Source organism: Neolamprologus multifasciatus, chromosome 1 (genome assembly GCF_963576455.1).
Source record: "Neolamprologus multifasciatus chromosome 1, fNeoMul1.2, whole genome shotgun sequence".
NCBI lineage: Eukaryota > Metazoa > Chordata > Actinopteri > Cichliformes > Cichlidae > Neolamprologus > Neolamprologus multifasciatus.
Window position 1 is genome coordinate 22,048,478 of NC_140439.1, and position 18,755 is coordinate 22,067,232.

At 42.0% G+C, this 18,755-nt stretch overlaps 1 protein-coding gene across 4 annotated transcripts; it reads right to left on the bottom strand.

Annotated features, from left to right (window-relative positions):
• Nucleotides 1-446: 446 nt before the first annotated feature.
• On the bottom strand, nt 447-18,473 carry LOC146525716 (rho family-interacting cell polarization regulator 1-like). 4 transcript variants are annotated; one of them, XM_085163271.1, is made up of 17 exons: nt 18,306-18,473; nt 15,317-15,450; nt 15,109-15,187; nt 14,988-15,011; nt 14,853-14,906; nt 12,471-12,620; nt 11,036-11,099; nt 10,905-10,948; nt 10,698-10,823; nt 7,884-8,032; nt 7,660-7,768; nt 7,126-7,257; nt 4,665-5,240; nt 4,341-4,588; nt 2,612-2,708; nt 1,851-1,941; nt 447-1,764 (listed from the first exon to the last, which is right to left on the bottom strand). In XM_085163271.1, the coding sequence occupies exons 2-17, from the start codon at nt 15,406-15,408 to the stop codon at nt 1,703-1,705; spliced, it is 2,097 nt and encodes a 698-aa protein (XP_085019397.1). In that variant the 5' UTR covers nt 15,409-15,450; nt 18,306-18,473; the 3' UTR covers nt 447-1,702. The 4 variants fall into 4 exon arrangements, with proteins under 4 accessions (XP_085019397.1, XP_085019384.1, XP_085019390.1 ...); XM_085163258.1 differs by lacking the exon at nt 7,126-7,257 and adding an exon at nt 15,571-15,658; XM_085163264.1 differs by lacking the exon at nt 7,126-7,257 and having other exon boundaries at nt 2,612-2,705.
• Nucleotides 18,474-18,755: the final 282 nt, after the last annotated feature.

Here is an 18,755-nt window from a genome sequence, read left to right on the forward strand (position 1 = left end):
GTGGGAAAATTCCAGTAGACCAGCATGTTCAACATCACTTAAATCACCTTTTCTCTCCATTCTGATGCTCAGTTTAAACATCATGTGTACCTGCCTAAATACATTTGAGTTGCTGCTATGTGACTGGCTGATTAGATACTTGTGTACAGCTGAACAGGTGTACTTATAAAGTAGCTGGTGAGTTTGTAGTAAGAAACAATTTTAAAAGTAAAAATGCAACAACAGGAAGTATAAATATCTATAAACAATCCCACTTTGGTCACTTTAAGCCTTTGGTGGGACGCTGCTCATATAACCATGACTGAGTGGTATCTAGTTAAGAGGTAACCAAGTCTCACCTTTACAGACATCTGTACATTTTCCTGTTATTTTGGGGACATAAAATACTTTCACATTCCTGATGACATGCGAGACTAAAGTTGATTCATTCAACACAGCAGCACGTGTTAATTTTAAAGAAACCTTTATAAAGTTTAAACATTTCTGAACATAAACATTTCGACATTTCAAGACATATACAATTCTTTATATGAAACAGTAAATATCTCTTATTGTGCACACTCTCAAAGTAATTCAGAAAATAAACACTGTTCTCTTTGCCTGATCTCTCCTGTCGTGGCATTTAAAACCTAAACGTCGCTTGAGGCACTTTCTGAATGACGAGGCTGTTAAAGAAACATGTAAAGCATGACGGACTATATCGCCCCTGTGAGGCAGCTTTTTTTTTCTTCTTTTTTTTTTTTGACACAGTCACAGACCGGATGGCTTTCTCAGAGCGGAGCATAGCTTACACACCTAAACTGATCAGCTGAGCTTTGTAATGCAGACATGCTGGCAGTGTGTGTGTGTATGTATGTGTGTGAGGCAGCTACACATGCAGGTTTAAATACAGTTTCGCACTTCTGCTATCCTTCAAGTGTTCATTTCTAATAACAGCTTAGGCGCTGGTACGACTTTGACCTTTAAATTCACTCCGAGTGTGTTTCTAAACATTAACCGTCTCTGAAAGCCTAAAATTCTCACTTTCAGGGTACATTGCTGCTTTGGAAATGACTTCATGTCTTCAGACAAACATCACATGCTCATGAAGCCCTGTCCTCTCGCAATGAAAGAGCTCCGGGCTGTGCAGAGAGTTAACACTGAAAATCAATACCTCGGTAGTTCTTCCATATCCACAAATACTCTTTTTTTTTTTCTGAAGTCACTATAATGCATCTTGGTAGCTGATTGTATGCGTCTCTGTAGCTTGAAAAACATCAACTTGAAATTATAAAACCACCTGAAAATGATTAGATCACTTAAAAAAACAAAAAAGGCCGCTTTTTAAGCTGTTCCTGAAATGTTTTTTTTCCACATGACAGGAGCAGTTTATGAAAGTGTAAACTTAAGTGGGGTCCCACTTTAACCCAGAGCACATGATAAAGTCTGCGTTCAAAGTATGATTACTGTCAGAGGACGAAGAGGAGGAAGTGTGTGTGTATGTGTGTGTGTGTTTACAGTCACGACTGAGGTATAGAAACCTCGAGGTTTATCATTCCTGGTGAGAACAAGGCGAATATGTGCACAAACTCCACCGTGATTGGGAGGAGCCTGTTTGTCTGAGCAGTAAGTGGAACATCCTCAAGGCCTCCAATCCTGCAGTGTAAGAGGGACACAGATGGCACCAGAGTGGGAGAAATGGTTTAAGTGTGGATCCGTGGTCTCACTCGAAGTCAGGTAGGTCCACCTGGCTGGGATTAGAACAACCCTCTTCCTGATCCTTTCCTGTGAGATTAAAAAGAGGGAAAATTAAACCTCTCACACCTGCAGTTTGAAGAACTACCACCTGTGTTTACTGACTGACTCCTCACCGTCATCCTCGCCTCCCTCGCTGTGCTCCTCTTCCTTACCCTCAGAAATTTCTATATGACCCAAATCCTGCGCGTCACCCACGCTCGACTCCTGAAAAATAAAACACAATTCTTCATTTGTAAAGGCAGCACGGTGCAGCACCTTATAGATTCAGTTTACCTACATCAGATGGTGATCATAAAACATGAATGTATATATGCATCATGCATTTACAATATGCACCGACCCTCTTAGATTATGAACTGTGTGCACTAAAACATGTTAAGGTTTGCTACACCCCCTGCACTCTGATATGCTTCTTTCGGCTCCTCTCTTTAGTGGTGTATTCTCCATGGACACGTCAATATGATCACAAAAAGCAAACATGCAACACCCCATGTGAGATGATAAAATTTATGTCACTCAACTCAGATTCACAAACATAGAAAGTATGATTGAGGCTTTACGCTGAACACACAGTGTGAATAATTATGTCCCAAAATTCTACTCTTACTCTACAAGGTCAAATTCCTTTATTGTCACTGCAAACAACATTCTGCACACTACCTAGAAACAGACTTGGTATGACAGATGACACACACACAGTTCCAGAGTTAAAGTGGGATGGACCACAGCAACTATAAAACACTGCATTTTTATAAGAAAACTGTGCAATAAATAGTAATGCTGCTGTTAACGAGCTACAATCACAGATGTAACGTCTCACATCGCCACACCTTAATCAATCGCAGAGCATTAAAGAACATTATAGTCTGTTTACCTGTGATTCAGAGAAACGATCTTCATCAGAGTTCCTAAATCCTTCTGGAGCTTCCATAAGGATCTCAAGACCATCAGCCTCCTCTTCGTCGTCACTGCTGAGTGAGACAAAACAAAATGCTGTGACATTGACATAAATGCTATCGCCCACCTGCTCACTGACACAGAGTACCACGTGCAGCTTGGATCTCTCGATTTAGAGTTAATTCTGTTCCTGAGACAGAACGTCACGGTTACGTTGTACCGGGCATAAAGAAGCTCACATAAACATATATGTACACAGAGACTGTATAAAAAAGATGCACAGGCATTGTGACATCAGCCATTTGGTTTCTTTTTGAAACTCTATTTTGGCCATCACCACCTTGGTGCTTTGAAACTGGACAAACAAGCTAAAAATATGAAGTAATCCCAAATTTCAACAGCACAAAATGCTGTCAGTTTAATAAATGTTCCTCTACAGTAGATTCTCCTAGGAAAACAGTCCGCTTTGATTATGTCAAGCCCGGAGTCCACTTTTGCCCAGGTCTGCAAATATCCACACAAGCAAGAAGAAAACTTGGATTTACTGAGATCAGCAGTTTTAAAGCTCCTCTATATCAGCCTGTCGCAGCAGCTTCACAACCACTAGTAAATCAAAAAAAAAAGAAAAAAGGTAGAATAACTGCAGGATATCACAACAGCAGTGTGTAGCTGCTAACAAGTAGAAAGAAGAAGCTGCACAGCTCAATCTTGTAAGGAAATCTGATATCAGTGTGTTTGACACACAGCAGGAATATTTCTAGGATTTTTCTGAGTCTCCTGAGACTCTGAATACGGTGCATTTGTTTTGTTTAATTGTTTAATGATAGGTTTTACTCTCAAATACCTTAGTGATGTAATAAAAATCTTTAAAAAGAATGGGATCGTCCTCCCAAAGCAGGGTAAGTTCTATTGTCGCGGATTGTGAGTGCTGAAAGTTAACAGCAGTTTCTAATTTGATTGTTGTTTGCCATGTTGAACAGCTCAAAAACTACTGAAGGAAAGGGAGAGCCGTATAGATGGGGAGGGGAGAGTTGCCCCTCACCCCCTCTGGTTAGCCACGTCCATCTTTGACATACAGTATGTGTACACGTGTATACATTAGCGGCCACATTAAATTATTACGAGCAACAGAGTCAGAATAAAACTTTCACATTTCTACCTTTTAGTTCAGAGACACAGATATCAGGAACTTTAAACATCTACAGTATTGTTAACAAAGCTGTGATATTTCATAACACAGTAAGAAATATAATAAACAGCATTTGCACAGCAGATTATGGCTGGAAATATCCGTCTGCCAAATACCTGGAAACACTGTAGTAGTGTACTGAGGAGACCTGACTGTTGATGATTAAACTAGAATTACTGCCACGATGACCTCTGAGGATCAAAATCTAAACATGTTCAAGACAATGGAAGAAATGGAGACACAAGAACGATTCCTGATGTTAATCTTTAAAAAATTTTCCCTCTCATTTTGCTTCTTTTTGGGTCTCTCATCTCCGGTTTCATCAGCCCCTAAATGCTCCATGTTTCTCTGAGTTTGGTTAATGATTCATTTTTAAAGTTGCGTTTATACTTAACTGTAAAGCTCCACACCAGCTCTTATCTGCTGGTGTGGAGCTTTATATAGTCTGTTATAAAGAAACCGAGGTTAACAGTTGTGGACACGGTCGACAAACATTTCTGTCCCCACACTGACTGACCTTCCTCCACAGTACAGGATCTCTGCATTCTTTTCTTCCTCCTTTATTTCCTCCTCTTCCTTCTTGTTTTGGTCCTCTTTACATTTATTATCCCGCTCTTCCTTTTCTCCTCTCTCCTCTTCTTTCTCTCCTCTGTCTTCTTGTTCTTCTTCCTCTTCTTCATCGAGATCAGAGCAGTTGAGAAAGTCGAAGCTTTCAAGGGCAGTTTCGACTTCCTGGTTAAAACTCGCAGATGTGGGGAAAGGAGGCTGAGGAGAAATACACGGAGGAGTTAAATACGTCGCTGTTTATACACGAATGTGTTAAATTTATTCCTGAACTCACCGCTGGAACGTCCTCGCCATGTTTCATCTCCTGGACGGGCTGATGTGGTTGACTTTGGTCTACCTTGTGTTCCTCTGCTGCTGCTTCAGTGTCTGTCTGTGCTTCAGTCTGTTCAGCCCGGGCTAACGAGTCCACGGACGCGTCATCGTTCACCTCCGCAGGCACAAACGCCACAGGAGGCAGAGAAATGTCGGGGCAGGAGCAGCTCAGGTCTGCTGAGGTTTCAGAGAGCTCCTCTGATTGGACAGACACTCTGTCAGTTGCGGTACAATCCGGGCTGCTCTCACTGGCGAGGCCGTGGGAGAAGGAAGCCTGCAGATGGCCATTCGTCTGAGGAAAAACCTCCCCGGTTTCGGTCTCATCCTCCTCTTGGTTGGATGAGAGCGAGGGCGTTGATGCACTGGACTTGTGTGGCGTGAATGACAGCTGAGTGGTGAGAGTGGTTTGCAGCAAGTTGGACGCCGTCAGTCTCTGAGCGTGATGAGCCAGTGCTGGACTGGATGAGTCATCGGAGGATTCAGAGGAGTTGGACCAGACCGTCCCATTCTCCATTTCCCCCTGACGCTTCAGCAGAGACTAGAGATGAAAGGAAACGAGATCAGAACAAGAAACTAAATCACCTGTACTGTGACACGCAGCACAATGCTAACTGAACACCTATCATTAAATTATATCCTTAAAGCTTTAAATGGGGGAAGATTAAAGATAAAAGCATTCAACTAAAGTAATCTGACGGTTTCCAGAGTTTTCACAAAAACAAAGCCACAGTTTCTCAAGTTGGACATGATCCCCTGAAAAGTTCAGTTTTATCTGGATTGGGCCAAACCACAACAACAGTGACCTCAAGGTGCTTTAGACTGGAAGAGGAAGACTCTACGATAATATAGAGAAAATACCAACAATCGGACAGTGAGCAAGCACTTGGCAACAGTGGGAAGGAAAAACTTCCTTTTAACAGGAAGAACCTTCAGGCAGAACCGGGCTCAGGGAGGGCCGGCCATGTAACATGAATGTTTGGTCTGAGGGGAGAAAGACAGGACAAAAGTAAAGCTGATGTCACAGTGATCTATGAAAAAAAGCTCTACTGATGAGTTTATCATATGAACTCACTTGTTTCTGGTCCTATTAGACGTAAGATTTTTATTTTGTAAATGTAGTTCTATTTAGAGTAAAACAGGTGATAAAGCAGAGATGCTTCTGTACGAGCATGCAGTGTCCTAGGTTTCTCACTCAGTTTTTGTTGCTAATATTCTCAACAGTGTAACATGTACTAATCAGCCCCTTCATTAGGTACACCTGTTCAACATCTCTAATCATCCAATCACATGTTCAAACTGAGCATCAGAATGGGGAAGAGCTCGGATTTAAATGATTTCAAATATGGTGTGGTTTTGGTGCCAGATGGGCTTGGCACCAATTTTCCCCACATAAGCATCTCTGGGATTTACAAAGAACCGTCTGAAAAAGAGAAACTATCCAGTGAGCAGCAGCTCTCTGGCTGAAAATGCTTTGTTGATGCCAGACATCAGAGAAGAATGACAGCACATCAAACCTTGGAGCAGATGGGCTACAGCAGAAGACCACACTTGGTGCTGCTCCTCTTAGCTATCAAAAGGAAACTGAGGAAACCCCAACATCGGACAACAGAAGACTGGAATAATGTTTCCTGGCCTAATCAGTCTCAATTCCTGCTGCCACATTCAGATGGCAGGGTCAGAATTTGAAGTAAGCATGAAAGCATGGACCCATCCTGTGTGTCAACGCTTCAGAGTGCTTCTGGTGGTGGAGGCTATGTTTTTTTCCACACACTTTGAGCCCCTTCACAACAACCAACCATATTTAAACACCACAGACTACCTCAGTATTGTTGCTGATCATGTCCATCCCTTCATGACCACCATCCTCTCTCTGCTGAAAGCTTCCAGCAGGATAACGCACTGTGTCACGAAACTTAAATCATCTCAAACTGCAACTTTTAAATATGACAATAACTTCACTGTACTGCCTCCACAATCAGATCTCAATCCAAGAGAGCACCTTTGGGATGCTATCATGTTTTTATGAACCAAACCTCTGAGGAACATTTCCAGCACATTGTTGAATCTGTGCCATGAAGAATTAAGGAGGTAACGAAGGTAAAAGAGGGTCCAACCCAGCAATAGCAAGATTGTGTGTAGGCAATGTTGATGGACAATTTTGGGACCTTGGTAACTTGTGAAATGTCATTACTTTAAACACTGAACTTTCTTGATTATATGAGAAAAACTCAAATCTCCGCAACAAAACTTGGATCAGTTGGGATTAAAAATTAAATACAATCAGTTTTTGGGTTTTTGTTTTATTTATTTATTTTTTTTTGGGGGGGGGGGGGGGGTGGTTAGGATCTGATTGGATATTAACTAGTTAATAATTGTTCCGTCACTATAAACTAAATTAAAGCTACGACTACATCCCAACACACCGACTCTGCTGTGGTGAACTGAGGCGCTGCATGGCTGAGTTCACAGCGGAAGGTCGCCGCCCTGTCCGCCGCCACCCCGTGGAAGGCCTTGACCAGCAAGCGGCTCTGCCAGTGCCTACACCGAGCCATGCTCTTCATCGAGGCGAGGAAGAGGAGGAACATATTGGAATTCTACTCAACCACTACTAAACAGCTACAAGGACCACAGCTCCGCTCCAACATACTGCTGCTGTCACACAACACGCTACGGCTATCGTTCACTCTGCTCGCCTCAGGCACATCACGACCACACCCACACAACCCTCTGAGAACATCCTCACACACATCAGCGCTACCGCTACAGAGGAAGCAGTCGGGGAGCAGCTGAAACAGAACAGGCCAGTGAAACCACAGTAATGACACCCATCAGTTTAGCATAAATGCAAGAAGCTGATTTATAGAATTTGGGACCGAGCGATGTTAGGAGAACAGGTGTGAAGGAGAAGTTGTTAGTGGAAAAAGCTGGAGGTGAATGTTTCTCATGTTGTCACTCACATAAAACACCTGCTCTCGCATAGAGGGTGTGTCTGGAGGGCTCTGATTGGACAGCAGGCGTTTAGAAACTGTGCTGGAGGAAGATGTCTGGTCGTCCTTATCAAACGGACTGAAGAAAGAAGAAACGAGACAAAAGACGTGTGAATAATCATAAAAAAAAGCTGCACATGTAAACTGAGGTGTGTGTGTGTGTGTGTGTGTGTGTGTGTAGCAGGTCTGAATACCTCCAGGTGACCTCCAAGTTCAGTTTTACTGTCCCGAGGTCATTGATATCCACGGCGAGTGTTTGAGGCAGCGGGCAGAAAAGATCGAGCATTTCGCAAGACACGCTGCCCACCACCACGTGATTGGCCAGGCTCTTCAGCTCCGTCACCTTAGAAACAGAAGAATACAAACCCCATCGTGAGAGCAGAGACCATGTGGTCATTTAAAGCTTTGAGAGGTGGATACAAACGCACATATATGAACGTGTGTAAGAGCAAGGGTAAGGTTATTATTACTTTTATTATGACTACAGAATTACCAGTCTGGAAGTTGTTAATCTGTACATGGAAAAACAAACAATCAAAGAAAACAAAGACAAAGTCTAAAAAAATGAATCACGTCTCTAACAGCAGGGAATGTATTAGGGAGTTATTCTGGGTGTATGTGACAAACCGAACTGACCACCAACAAGTATTTTTTCTAGTGCAGTCAAAACATGATAAAGATCACGGTTCAGCTCCTCTGCTACAGGAAGTATCTAACTACCTCATGAAATAACCCAGCACATCCGTCCTTATCCTCATCTTTATTTCAAACACTGTCTGCTACACGTCACACTCTCTGCTTACTGAGCTGCTTTATTCTGCCATCGTTTGTCCGATATATCCACCATCCCTCCTCTGCACGTCTGAACCGTCTCAGCCTCGCCCCTCTAACTTTTGTCTCTAAGCTCTCTCTGATGTACTGATGTCCAATCCTGTACCTCCTGCTCCCGCCTGAACTCTCTTCTTCACCTCTCTTGTACACTTCCTGTTGTTTGGATGGGTGACTCCAGCTATTTACACCACTACATTCACACACAAATGGTTTTTTTTGTTTTTTGTTTCTACTGACTTTTATTCCTCTTCATCTCCTTTACTTTTATACCTCCACCTTTCCAGACGCTCTTCCTGCTCCTTACTCTCACTACTAATCCCATTGTTGTCTGCAAACATGTGTGACCTCACCTGTCAACCTGTCCACCACCGCTGCAAACACGGAGGTGCTCAAAGCTGATCTCACATGTAATCCTACCACCACCTTATACCCATCTGTCCCTCCTACCAAACACCTCACCACTGTGTCCCTGTCCTCATACGTGACCTTAACCACCCTCACATCCTTCTCATGTAGTACCACAGTTCCTCTCCTATGCCTTCTCTAGACATGTCTCCATCAATCACATCTGTATAAGGCCATACTGCTACTCACTGATCATCGCCTATTTTTTTAACAACTTCAACAATCTCTCATGTCTCACTGGCACAGCCTGCTGTTTAAAGTCATTAAAGATGGTACAAAATTGTATTTTAAGACATACATGTTTTACATGTTTGCTCTACATGTTTTTCCTCGTGGTCCTTCTGTCTCACCATATTGTAATCTATGTACTTGCCTGACCCAAAAATGGATTTATTTTCTTGTTTTGACTGACTCATGAATATTACTGAGTTATTTTACTTATTTATTACTTTACTTTATGACGTTACTTTATTATTTCGCCTTTTTTTTTTTTGATTTGCTGATCTTTTTTTTGAGGCAGCTGGATGTAATAAATAGGGCTACTCAATTAATCGAATTTTAATCACAATTACGACCTGGGCTTTCAACGATCATTAAAAATGACTGAGCCGATTATTAGCCCCTCCCTCGTGCTTTACTCTCGCGCTGCTCCGTGTGGCAAATCGAGCGCACCTCTCTGCATTTCGAACACGTGTCACAACAATTAAGAGCAGCGGTCCCCAACCTTTTTTGTGCCACGGACCGGTTTATGCCCGACAATATTTTCATGGACCGGCCTTTAAGGTGTTGCGGATAAATACAACAAATAAAACTAGTACCGGTACCGAAAAAAAGAAAATTTATTCCTAACACACGTAAAAAGACCCAGGAAAACCGAGTTAACGATAAAAACGATAACAAAATAACGCTGAAAACCGATAAAAACCCTGAAAACTATACATTTCACACCTGAGCCTCAACTCTCGCGGCCCGGTACCAAACGACTCACGGACCGGTACCGGTCCGAGGCCCGGGGGTTGAGGACCGCTGATTAAGAGGACCCGAGGGAAGCTCGGAAAGCTAAGCAGAAGTTATTTGGAGAGGAGAGTGACTGCCATTGGTTGAAAAGAGAGGTAAAAAAAAAAAACTTCAGTGGTGTGGAAACATTATGGGTTCGCGGAGTCAGACGTGGATCAAGTAGACATAGTGTGTAAACTTTGCTACGGTGTCGTAGCTGCACCACAGAGCAACACTGCAAAGTTCACTAAACATAGATGTTTACATTTTTCATTTATTTTTTATATTGCAAACATTTGCACTGTTATCAGTATTTGCACACTATTTTATATTATTTTTTGACAATCTTTAAAGTCAATATTCAATACATTGTTATTGTTAAATAAATATCGTCAAATAATCGAGATCTCAATTTCAGTGAAAATAATCGTGATTATCATTTTTGCCATAATCAAGCAGCCCTATCTTCCACCTCTAATAGTAATAAACGTGGGGAGAGAATGGAGTGGAGTAAATGGTCAAGGGTGGAAACAAACTCAGGTGGGAGGATACACCCTCCATACACAGAGCATGTGATCAGTCGCTGTTATAGGAACTTTCTGACCTTTGGGGACCAATAAAGTCTGTCATTTGCTTAAAAACAAAAAATTATAACACTTCCTACTAGCGAACTGTTTGTAGTGTTTTGCATATTAAAATGGCTGTAGGAGTTAGTAAAAGATGAACTAACACACTGCAGGTTTTCCGTAAGATTTACATAAATGTGGTATCATTACCTTGATTGACAGCAGTTCTGTGATGAGAGGCAGGAAAATATAGTCTTCGCTATCCCACATCTGCTTGTTGCTGACTTCTACGCGGCCTCGTAGTCTCCAGCGCTGGCGACCGTAACGCATCAGAACCTGCCGGGGCCAAAAATAGTGGGTGTGATAATGGTGATGCAGATACGCAAATAGAAATGTGCGCCTGTGTTTTTGTGCTACCTCATACTGGTCACCAGCGCACAGACGTGCAAATCCAGCCAGTCCTGAAACATCAGAAACTGAGAAGTGAGAATTGAGCTCATTTACAGTGCAGCAAATGGGAAGTCACATGGGCTAAGAAAGCGACTCACCCTTCATCTTCACATGAAATTCTCCCATATGACTTTCTAATTCGCTCTCAAGTGAGCACATGTGCTACAGAGAAAAAAAGCAGACACAGCTTTAAATATTGTACAGCTTCCTATTAAATTAAGAGCCGAAAAAAATAGGGACTTATTAGTCAATTTGGCAGATATTTCATGTTTTCTGCTTCTTAGATGTGTTTTTTCTTTGGTTTTGGATTAATCGGTAATTCACTAGTCATTCACTTCAGCCCAAATCACACAAACAATCATGTTATGATTAGGGGTGGGTTTTTATAATCGATTTATCGATTAAAATCGATTCTGGCTTGGATAACGTGAAATCGATTCATTAAAATCCCGAATCGATTTTTTAATATAAATTTATTTTGCCCGAAATGACAGAATCTCAGGTGAAATCTCACAAAATTTCAACAACCACCAAACAGCTAAAGCAGTAAATGCGAGCAGGTACACGGATTCTGCACAAAAACGTAAACACACAGCGGGACCCGCGGATCAGAATCAGTGAGATGTCGCTTTTCTCACCTGACGGCACGGACACGGTCGGGGCTGAAAGCCGACAGCTCGCTGATTTTGATCTGTCGGCGGGTCCGCGCTTTGTGTTTACGCCCTTTTTGCGCCGATTCTAAAGCTGTTAGTTTGATCTCTCTCCAAACAATAAAAATAAAACTGACTGAACCAGCAGCAAAAGAAGATCCAAACTACGCTTCACATAAACATCGTCATGAATTCCCTCTGACTTTTACTGTTTTGCTTCTACCACATTTCATGCACAGCTCTCTCTCTCTCTCTCTGTACTGTTTTCTGCATTATTCGCTTGCTTGTTACGCACAAGTCTACCGTTGTTTACAGCGCTGTCGGCCGCTGTTTTTTTCCCCGTTTACATACTTCTGAAAAGAAAACCTAATTTCTGCCGTTCAACACTGAACAAATTTAAACTTTTTAAAATTATGCAAAATGCAAAACGCTTAGCTGTGTCTCTAATAAAACCACTGTAACGTCAGAGGTAACGTTCATATGTTCATTAATGGTTTTCTTTCGTTTTTGATGTACTGCAGAATATTTTTATAAAATCCCAGGCCAGGAAAACCACCTTCATGTTTTTCTGTGTTTTATCTTCAGCTACTTTGACACAAAGGCATCTGCTGTGACGCTCACACCTTTGATAAAGTCTTGCGTGTGTCAGCTTCCTTTTTATAGATACAAAAATATGTAAATTTACTGATCTGAATTATAATATTTCTGACTGTCAAAATTTCCCAGATTCAAATCGAATTGAATCGAATCGAATTTAATCAAATCGTGGATTGAATCGATTCGGGACCCTGTGAATCAGAATCGAATCGATTCTAGAAATCAGTGACGATACCCAGCCCTAGTTATGATAGAAACATCTAACAGAACCACACCCATTACTTGCCTCTGTACATTCCCTGTAGCCCTTGTTGGCTTCACTCAGACTCTCTCGGGCCTCCTTGCTGCCACTGGCAGAGTTAAAGGCTGCCACCATCTTGCTAGCTCCATCACGCAGTCGCCGCTGTATACAATAAGCATCGTACAGTTCTTCAACCTGGAAATGCAAACATTGCAAAAGTTTAGTGCCTTTGCGGTTTAATCAAACAAAATAGCATTAATGTTTGTTTCATAAATGTTGCAGGTTATATAATGAGTGACAAAGCAACATTAGCGTCCTTTGGGAGTTGTCTGCTGAATTTAAATCCGATATTCAGCATCCCCTTTGCTCTGTTTTGGTCTCCACCACCTCCTGAGAAAATAGCTTCCTCTTTAACTTCTACATGTTCCACCAGCAAATCTTAATCGCTGCTTTTTCGTGTGGCCATCAGGCAGTGCAAACCAGGGATGTCAAAAGATCCAAAACACCTCTCACTACCAAAACTCTGAAAATGTGATGGTACTTTTTCTTTTTTAGTACAGAATGTTGCAAGGCAGCCATTTTTGGAGAAATAATGGAGGCAAACTACGTCTACAAGTTTTCTAGTCTATCTTTAGGGTCAATATTTTCGATTAATATTAGCCATCTACCAATCTGTCAGTAGCAGCACTGATAACGGCCGATAAATGAAAATTAAAAAATACTGGTGGTGACTAGTGCAACCACTCAGCTCCTATGGCATAAATTTGAAAATCCTAGGTGATTTTCAGAAAAGTTGATCTTTGATGTTGAGGTTGGAGTCACTAGAATTCACAAGCATTCAAACTTGCCCAACAGTTTTTGTAGATGCACTTGTAGCGTGAATTTCAAAATCCTACGTCGCTTCATTCTTAAGTTATTACATTCACAAACTTTAGTGTCCATGCTGCATTGCAGCTCGCACAGCAGGCTGACATCAATACCACATCAGCTTGCAGCTTCTCTGTCAGCAGCACATTTGGAACGCCACAAACACAACAGTCAGCTGATCCAAGAAATGAACAAATAAATGGCAAATTCTAGGGAAACTTTTTTATGTTTCATGTGCAAGAAACACACATGACACATATCGGTAACTGTCTTTGTGTTAAAACTCTTGTGTTGGTTAGGCTCAAACAGACTTGTTGATAAGAAAGGCATTATGAGTCAGATAAGGAAGTACTTTATGATGTTATTCTGGCATATTTAGCATTTTGTTTGGTAAAGTGTGCACTGCTATTTTAGTTAAGCATGTATTTTATACTTTGACCTAAAGTTACCGGGGAAAACCCTACCCAGGCCATTTCTGTGCTAACATTTGACTTGTGCTGTGTCATCACTATTACACTATAATGCTACAGCTTGTTTTAGTAGAGTTGCACTTTAAATTGGGAAGTGCATCATCAATGACAGAACCTTACTGGAAATGTGGGAATTCATTTACTAACACTTACAAATGCTGCTGCCTGTATTTTTGTGAGTTTTTTGGATATAAAGGGTGTATCAAAAGGAATCATCCTATTTCAAAAGGCTTAAATAAAACCTGCAGTAAAATTTAGAATACACGGATGAATGCAACGTTTTAGATACAAAACTCATGCCGTGCATCCAGAGGGGGGACACACATCTATACGATAGTCAAACTCGCCCTATGTTTCTGGAGTCACTGCAGCCACTGCTGTTGCTATGGTACCTATCATCAACCACGTGAAACTCCCGAATCTCGTCAACATCTTTCTAACAGTACGCACTTTGACCGTTACTGGTGAATGTCTGCATAATTAAACCACTTTCAAATCAGATGATTCCTTTTGATACCCTGTATTTATTGAAATGTACATGTGATGTTTAAATGTGCTTCATAAACAAGTTTGGATTTTAGGCTTTATAACCCATCCCTAGCGAACATTATACAAATGCTTAAGCTAATGTAACTAACTTTATACCTCAAGGTAATGTTAGCAGGTTACTGAGCAACCATCCTAACATTTCAGCCTGTGTCGTGTCTCCAAAATATAATGTTAACAATTCAAATAAACAGAGTGCCGTCACCATGTCAGAGATTTAAAAATGATTTTTTAATGAAGGAGAAATCATTTGGTTTTTGTTTCTGGAATCATGTAATTCTACTGGTACTGGGTATCTGGTATCCTGGCATCTCTACAAACTGGCTTTATCAGGGACTTGTTGCTATAAATAGCTGCCTCCCAAGCAGTGAGCGAACAAAGACACTGGTCCACAGCAGCCATTAAAAATAATGTATTGTTTTGATGTGATGTGCTGAAAGATGCTAAAATGCCCTACTGAATTATACAGAGAAGCACCTTTTCAATGGCCTGTTGTCCTTTCCCTCACTGCCATTCATTACGGGTTGAATGTGTAAATACACACCTTGCTGAGGTGGAACTCCAAGCGACGCATGAACCTCTCAATGGCTTTCACGTGCTGCAGAGGAGAATATGATTATTACACTTGCCAAACTAGTAAAGAAAGTTATTTATTTCAGTTTCATTGCCTAAATCTCACCTTATCCAACTCATACAAAGACCCCTGCAGAGAAAAAAAACACACCGATCAAAAACACAAATCAAAGCAGCGGCTGACGACACCGATCACAGCCAGTACTGGTGCGACTGGTTTGACTCACCAAGCGACCATTCCTCTTGTTTTCTCTGATCTGCTGACCCAGGCTGTCCAGCTCCAGCTGGTGGACCTGCAGGTACGACCTGATGGCGAAAAAGAAATTATCTCTCCTTTCTTTATGCTAAAGAGAGAGGCCCAGCTGTTTCCTGCGTGTTCAGAGATATGCCACCTGGCAGCCATCCCTAAACTGAGCCTGAAATGTGTTTACTCACTGTAGGCCTCGGCGTAAGGCAGCGTACACTTCATCCAGCCGCTCGGGCTGGGGGGTTTTAGTGGGTGGCAGTTTGGTGGAGCCTGTGAACATCCTGCTTCCTTACAAGGCACGCTTCTCTTGGATCAAACAGTGCTGAAGGAGGGGGAGGAAGAAAGAGAGCGATAGATGGGATGATTTCTGATAAGGCCACCAGGATCATTCAGTTTAAGCACATTCAAAACAGGCAAGTAGGGCAGACAGGGTGCTGCCCACCTGCTGATTGAAGAGATATTATCAGTGCTGAAACATGCTTGGAGAGTTGTGTGCAGCACTGTGGCTTTAACAGACTGAAGAACATGTCCTGCAGTTACACAAAAAGCAGATATTAGAAACAAAATGTCCCTCTTAGCTTCGCTCCTCACTGTATCGGACTGCAGCTCCTTTAAGACAATCAGTGATTCAGCTAATAGCACAGAGAAAACAGAAAGGAGAAAAAAAAAAGAGGATGCAATCCCCTCTTTCACTTCCTCAGTGTGTCCATACCGCTTTGTCTGCAAGACGGCGAGCTTCGCGTTAGCAACAACCACAGTGGCCATGGCTGACAACAGCAGCGAGTGCAGTCTGCCTGTGCTTCTCTTCCCCTTCCTTCCCTGCCACTCCACCCACCCTCCACTCCACATCCAACACCACAGTACATACAGGAAGTCTCACGGCTGACTCTACACAGGAAATTCTACACAGACGTTTGGCCCGAAGAATCGAAAACCATCTCTTTTCACCCCTTCACCGCTCCGAGCTAAGTTAGTAAAGGTGCAGATTAGAGCGATGCTGCTGCCGTCAGGGAAAACTTTAGGAAGAGAGGGTCGTGCCCGAGCTAAACTAGTCACAAAAGAGATTGCAGACTTAAAACCAAAGTAAATCCGCCAAGCAAGGGCCAAACCCATATTAACACACGGGGTCTGTGAATGAGTCAGCACAGGACACGGTGAATTGTGGTACCAGTTTCTCACAGATTACACAATCAAAACCTAATCACAATCAATACCAGTGATATGATATGAGCGTATACACCCTGAATTTATTCCTCCTCTCACACAGGGACTAGGGGGGGTCCACTTAAACCCACTAATCTTAGTTGCTGCACACGAGGGGGGATTAACTGGAGCTGATCGTGCTTAGAACATGGCAAAAAAAAGGTGTAACACCCTATAAGAGTTTTTCACGGATAAAACATCCCCACCACCAATCGCCTTTAGCCAAACATGTGCAGGACTTGGCTATGAAAGTGCAAAGTCATCATGGTAACACACACACAGAGGAGACAGAGGGAAACCCACATCTTGCACGCTCACATAAATGTCATACACCAGCGGGCTTTGGTTATATTGATAATTACGAGACGCAGTCGCTCAGTTTCCTCTCCATCAGATGTGATTTTATCCCTTCCCCTACATACATTAGAGATGATTAGCTGGATTAATCCTCTCCACGCAGCAGGGGGGGAACAAAGAGGATACTGTTCCCAAACACCTCACAAGACCAGGGCTTTGTTTAAAAAAAAAAAAACAACCAAAAAATAAAATAAAATAAATAACTTTAATGCACTCACTGAATGCTCAAACACATATAGCTAGCTTAATACGACAGATATAAATCTGCATTTTTATCTTCACTACAAGCTTTTTATATGGTCAGAATATGTCACATTTCTTAATAACAATAATGATAATAACTTAAATAAATAGAAAAAGTATATAAATAAAGAACAAGAAGGGGCGTTGAAGGCTTCTTGGTAGTCAGGGAGATAAGATAGCTAGCTAGATAATTTAATGAGGAAAGGGAACTTTTGTGTTACAGCAACATGATAAACATGACAAATACACAACAAAGTTAAAGTGCTACAGGTGCCTAATTTGGGTCTTATACTAAGAAATTTAATACACAACACACAAAACAAAAGTCAAAATAAGTTAGTTAGTTAACTAACACTAAAAATAAGGCTGACATTGTGTAAGAGGTAGTGCAAATTGCCTTAATAAATAATAACACGTACCCTATAGATCTAAATAAAACAACTGCATGAGGTATGGAAGCTCATCAAAAGTCCTTTAGCTTTTCTCCAAAACACAGGGTTGAGGTTGGAGCTGTCACATATGGTGATTCGATCATAACTAAACTAAACATAACGATAGTATTTTGATTAATGTCTTTATTACTAAAGCTATAATGCTCCATAATTGAAAATAAAGCGGGTTATGGAGAGGTACCGGGTAAAGGTAAAGGTGGTGTCTTAACTGGTTTACACTGAACAAAACTGCACCGAAGTGTGTATTTTACCACAAAACTGCACATAAGGAGGAAAGCAGCTACTGAACGGCTTCAATTAATCGACCAATTATGAGGCATTTAAGAAGCAAACGAGCAAAAACAGCCAGCCATGTCGCTCCCACTGTGCAGACAGAGCGCTCATCCGTAGTTTCTGTGGTTTCTGAGGAGGAAGAAGAGGAAGAGGAGGAGGAGGATGGTGCTACAATGAAACGCCACCACCTCTATTACAGATTACTGGATTAGCCTCACCCGGCGGAAAGCAGGCCACTGAGTCGGATAACACGCCTCGGCCAGCCCTGCTCTTTACTTCAACCATCAGTCCGGGGGATGGAGTCCCACCCGCAAAACTTGTAAGCCGCCCGTCGTGCCACATTTCGTATTCCGCACACACACATATCCCACCGGGGCCCCCACGGAGCTCATCACAGGCCACAAAAACTCCACCAGGACGCCTTCTTCTCTCTCCCTCTAACCCACTCTATTCCTTAAAGTATCATCCCGCTAAATCACAACACCGAAAGCGGCTGGGAAAAAACAGGGACAAAGTGGAGCCTGCTAGCGGATTTTATTTCGACAACATCACTGCAAGGCAACTTCACGGCGGACGGACTCATGTCCATGTAGAGAAAATGACCAGGCTTCTGCTTGTGACCTTGGGGATAAAAACAGAAGCCCCTTACCTCTCTTTTAAAGTCCGACCACCCGGAGGACACGACCCCGGTCCCATTTCCAGCACAGTGCCGCTCGCAGTTTGCAGAGGTTTACAGTTATTCGGGGCGCTGTCCTTCTCCTTGATTTCGCAGTTTTTTGTGTTCACAGTAAAATCAACGGCAAGCACCGCATACCACTTCCGGCTCGCATTTTTCAGAGTTAAAGCTTACTTTGGTCCAGGAGAGACAGACTGGCAATGCCAGACAAATGCTTGTTACCCAAGTCAAATAAAGCCAGTTTTATTCAGTTTTATATTTTTGGCGGGAGGAAACCTCTAATTAACCTAAAACAACACGAGAATTACGTATTTTATTTTATTTATTTTGCAGTAACTGCATTGAAGCAAATAGCAGAGGGGTGGAAAATACTAAGAACTATAGTGCTTTACAAATTTATTTGTAAATAACTTATTTATTACT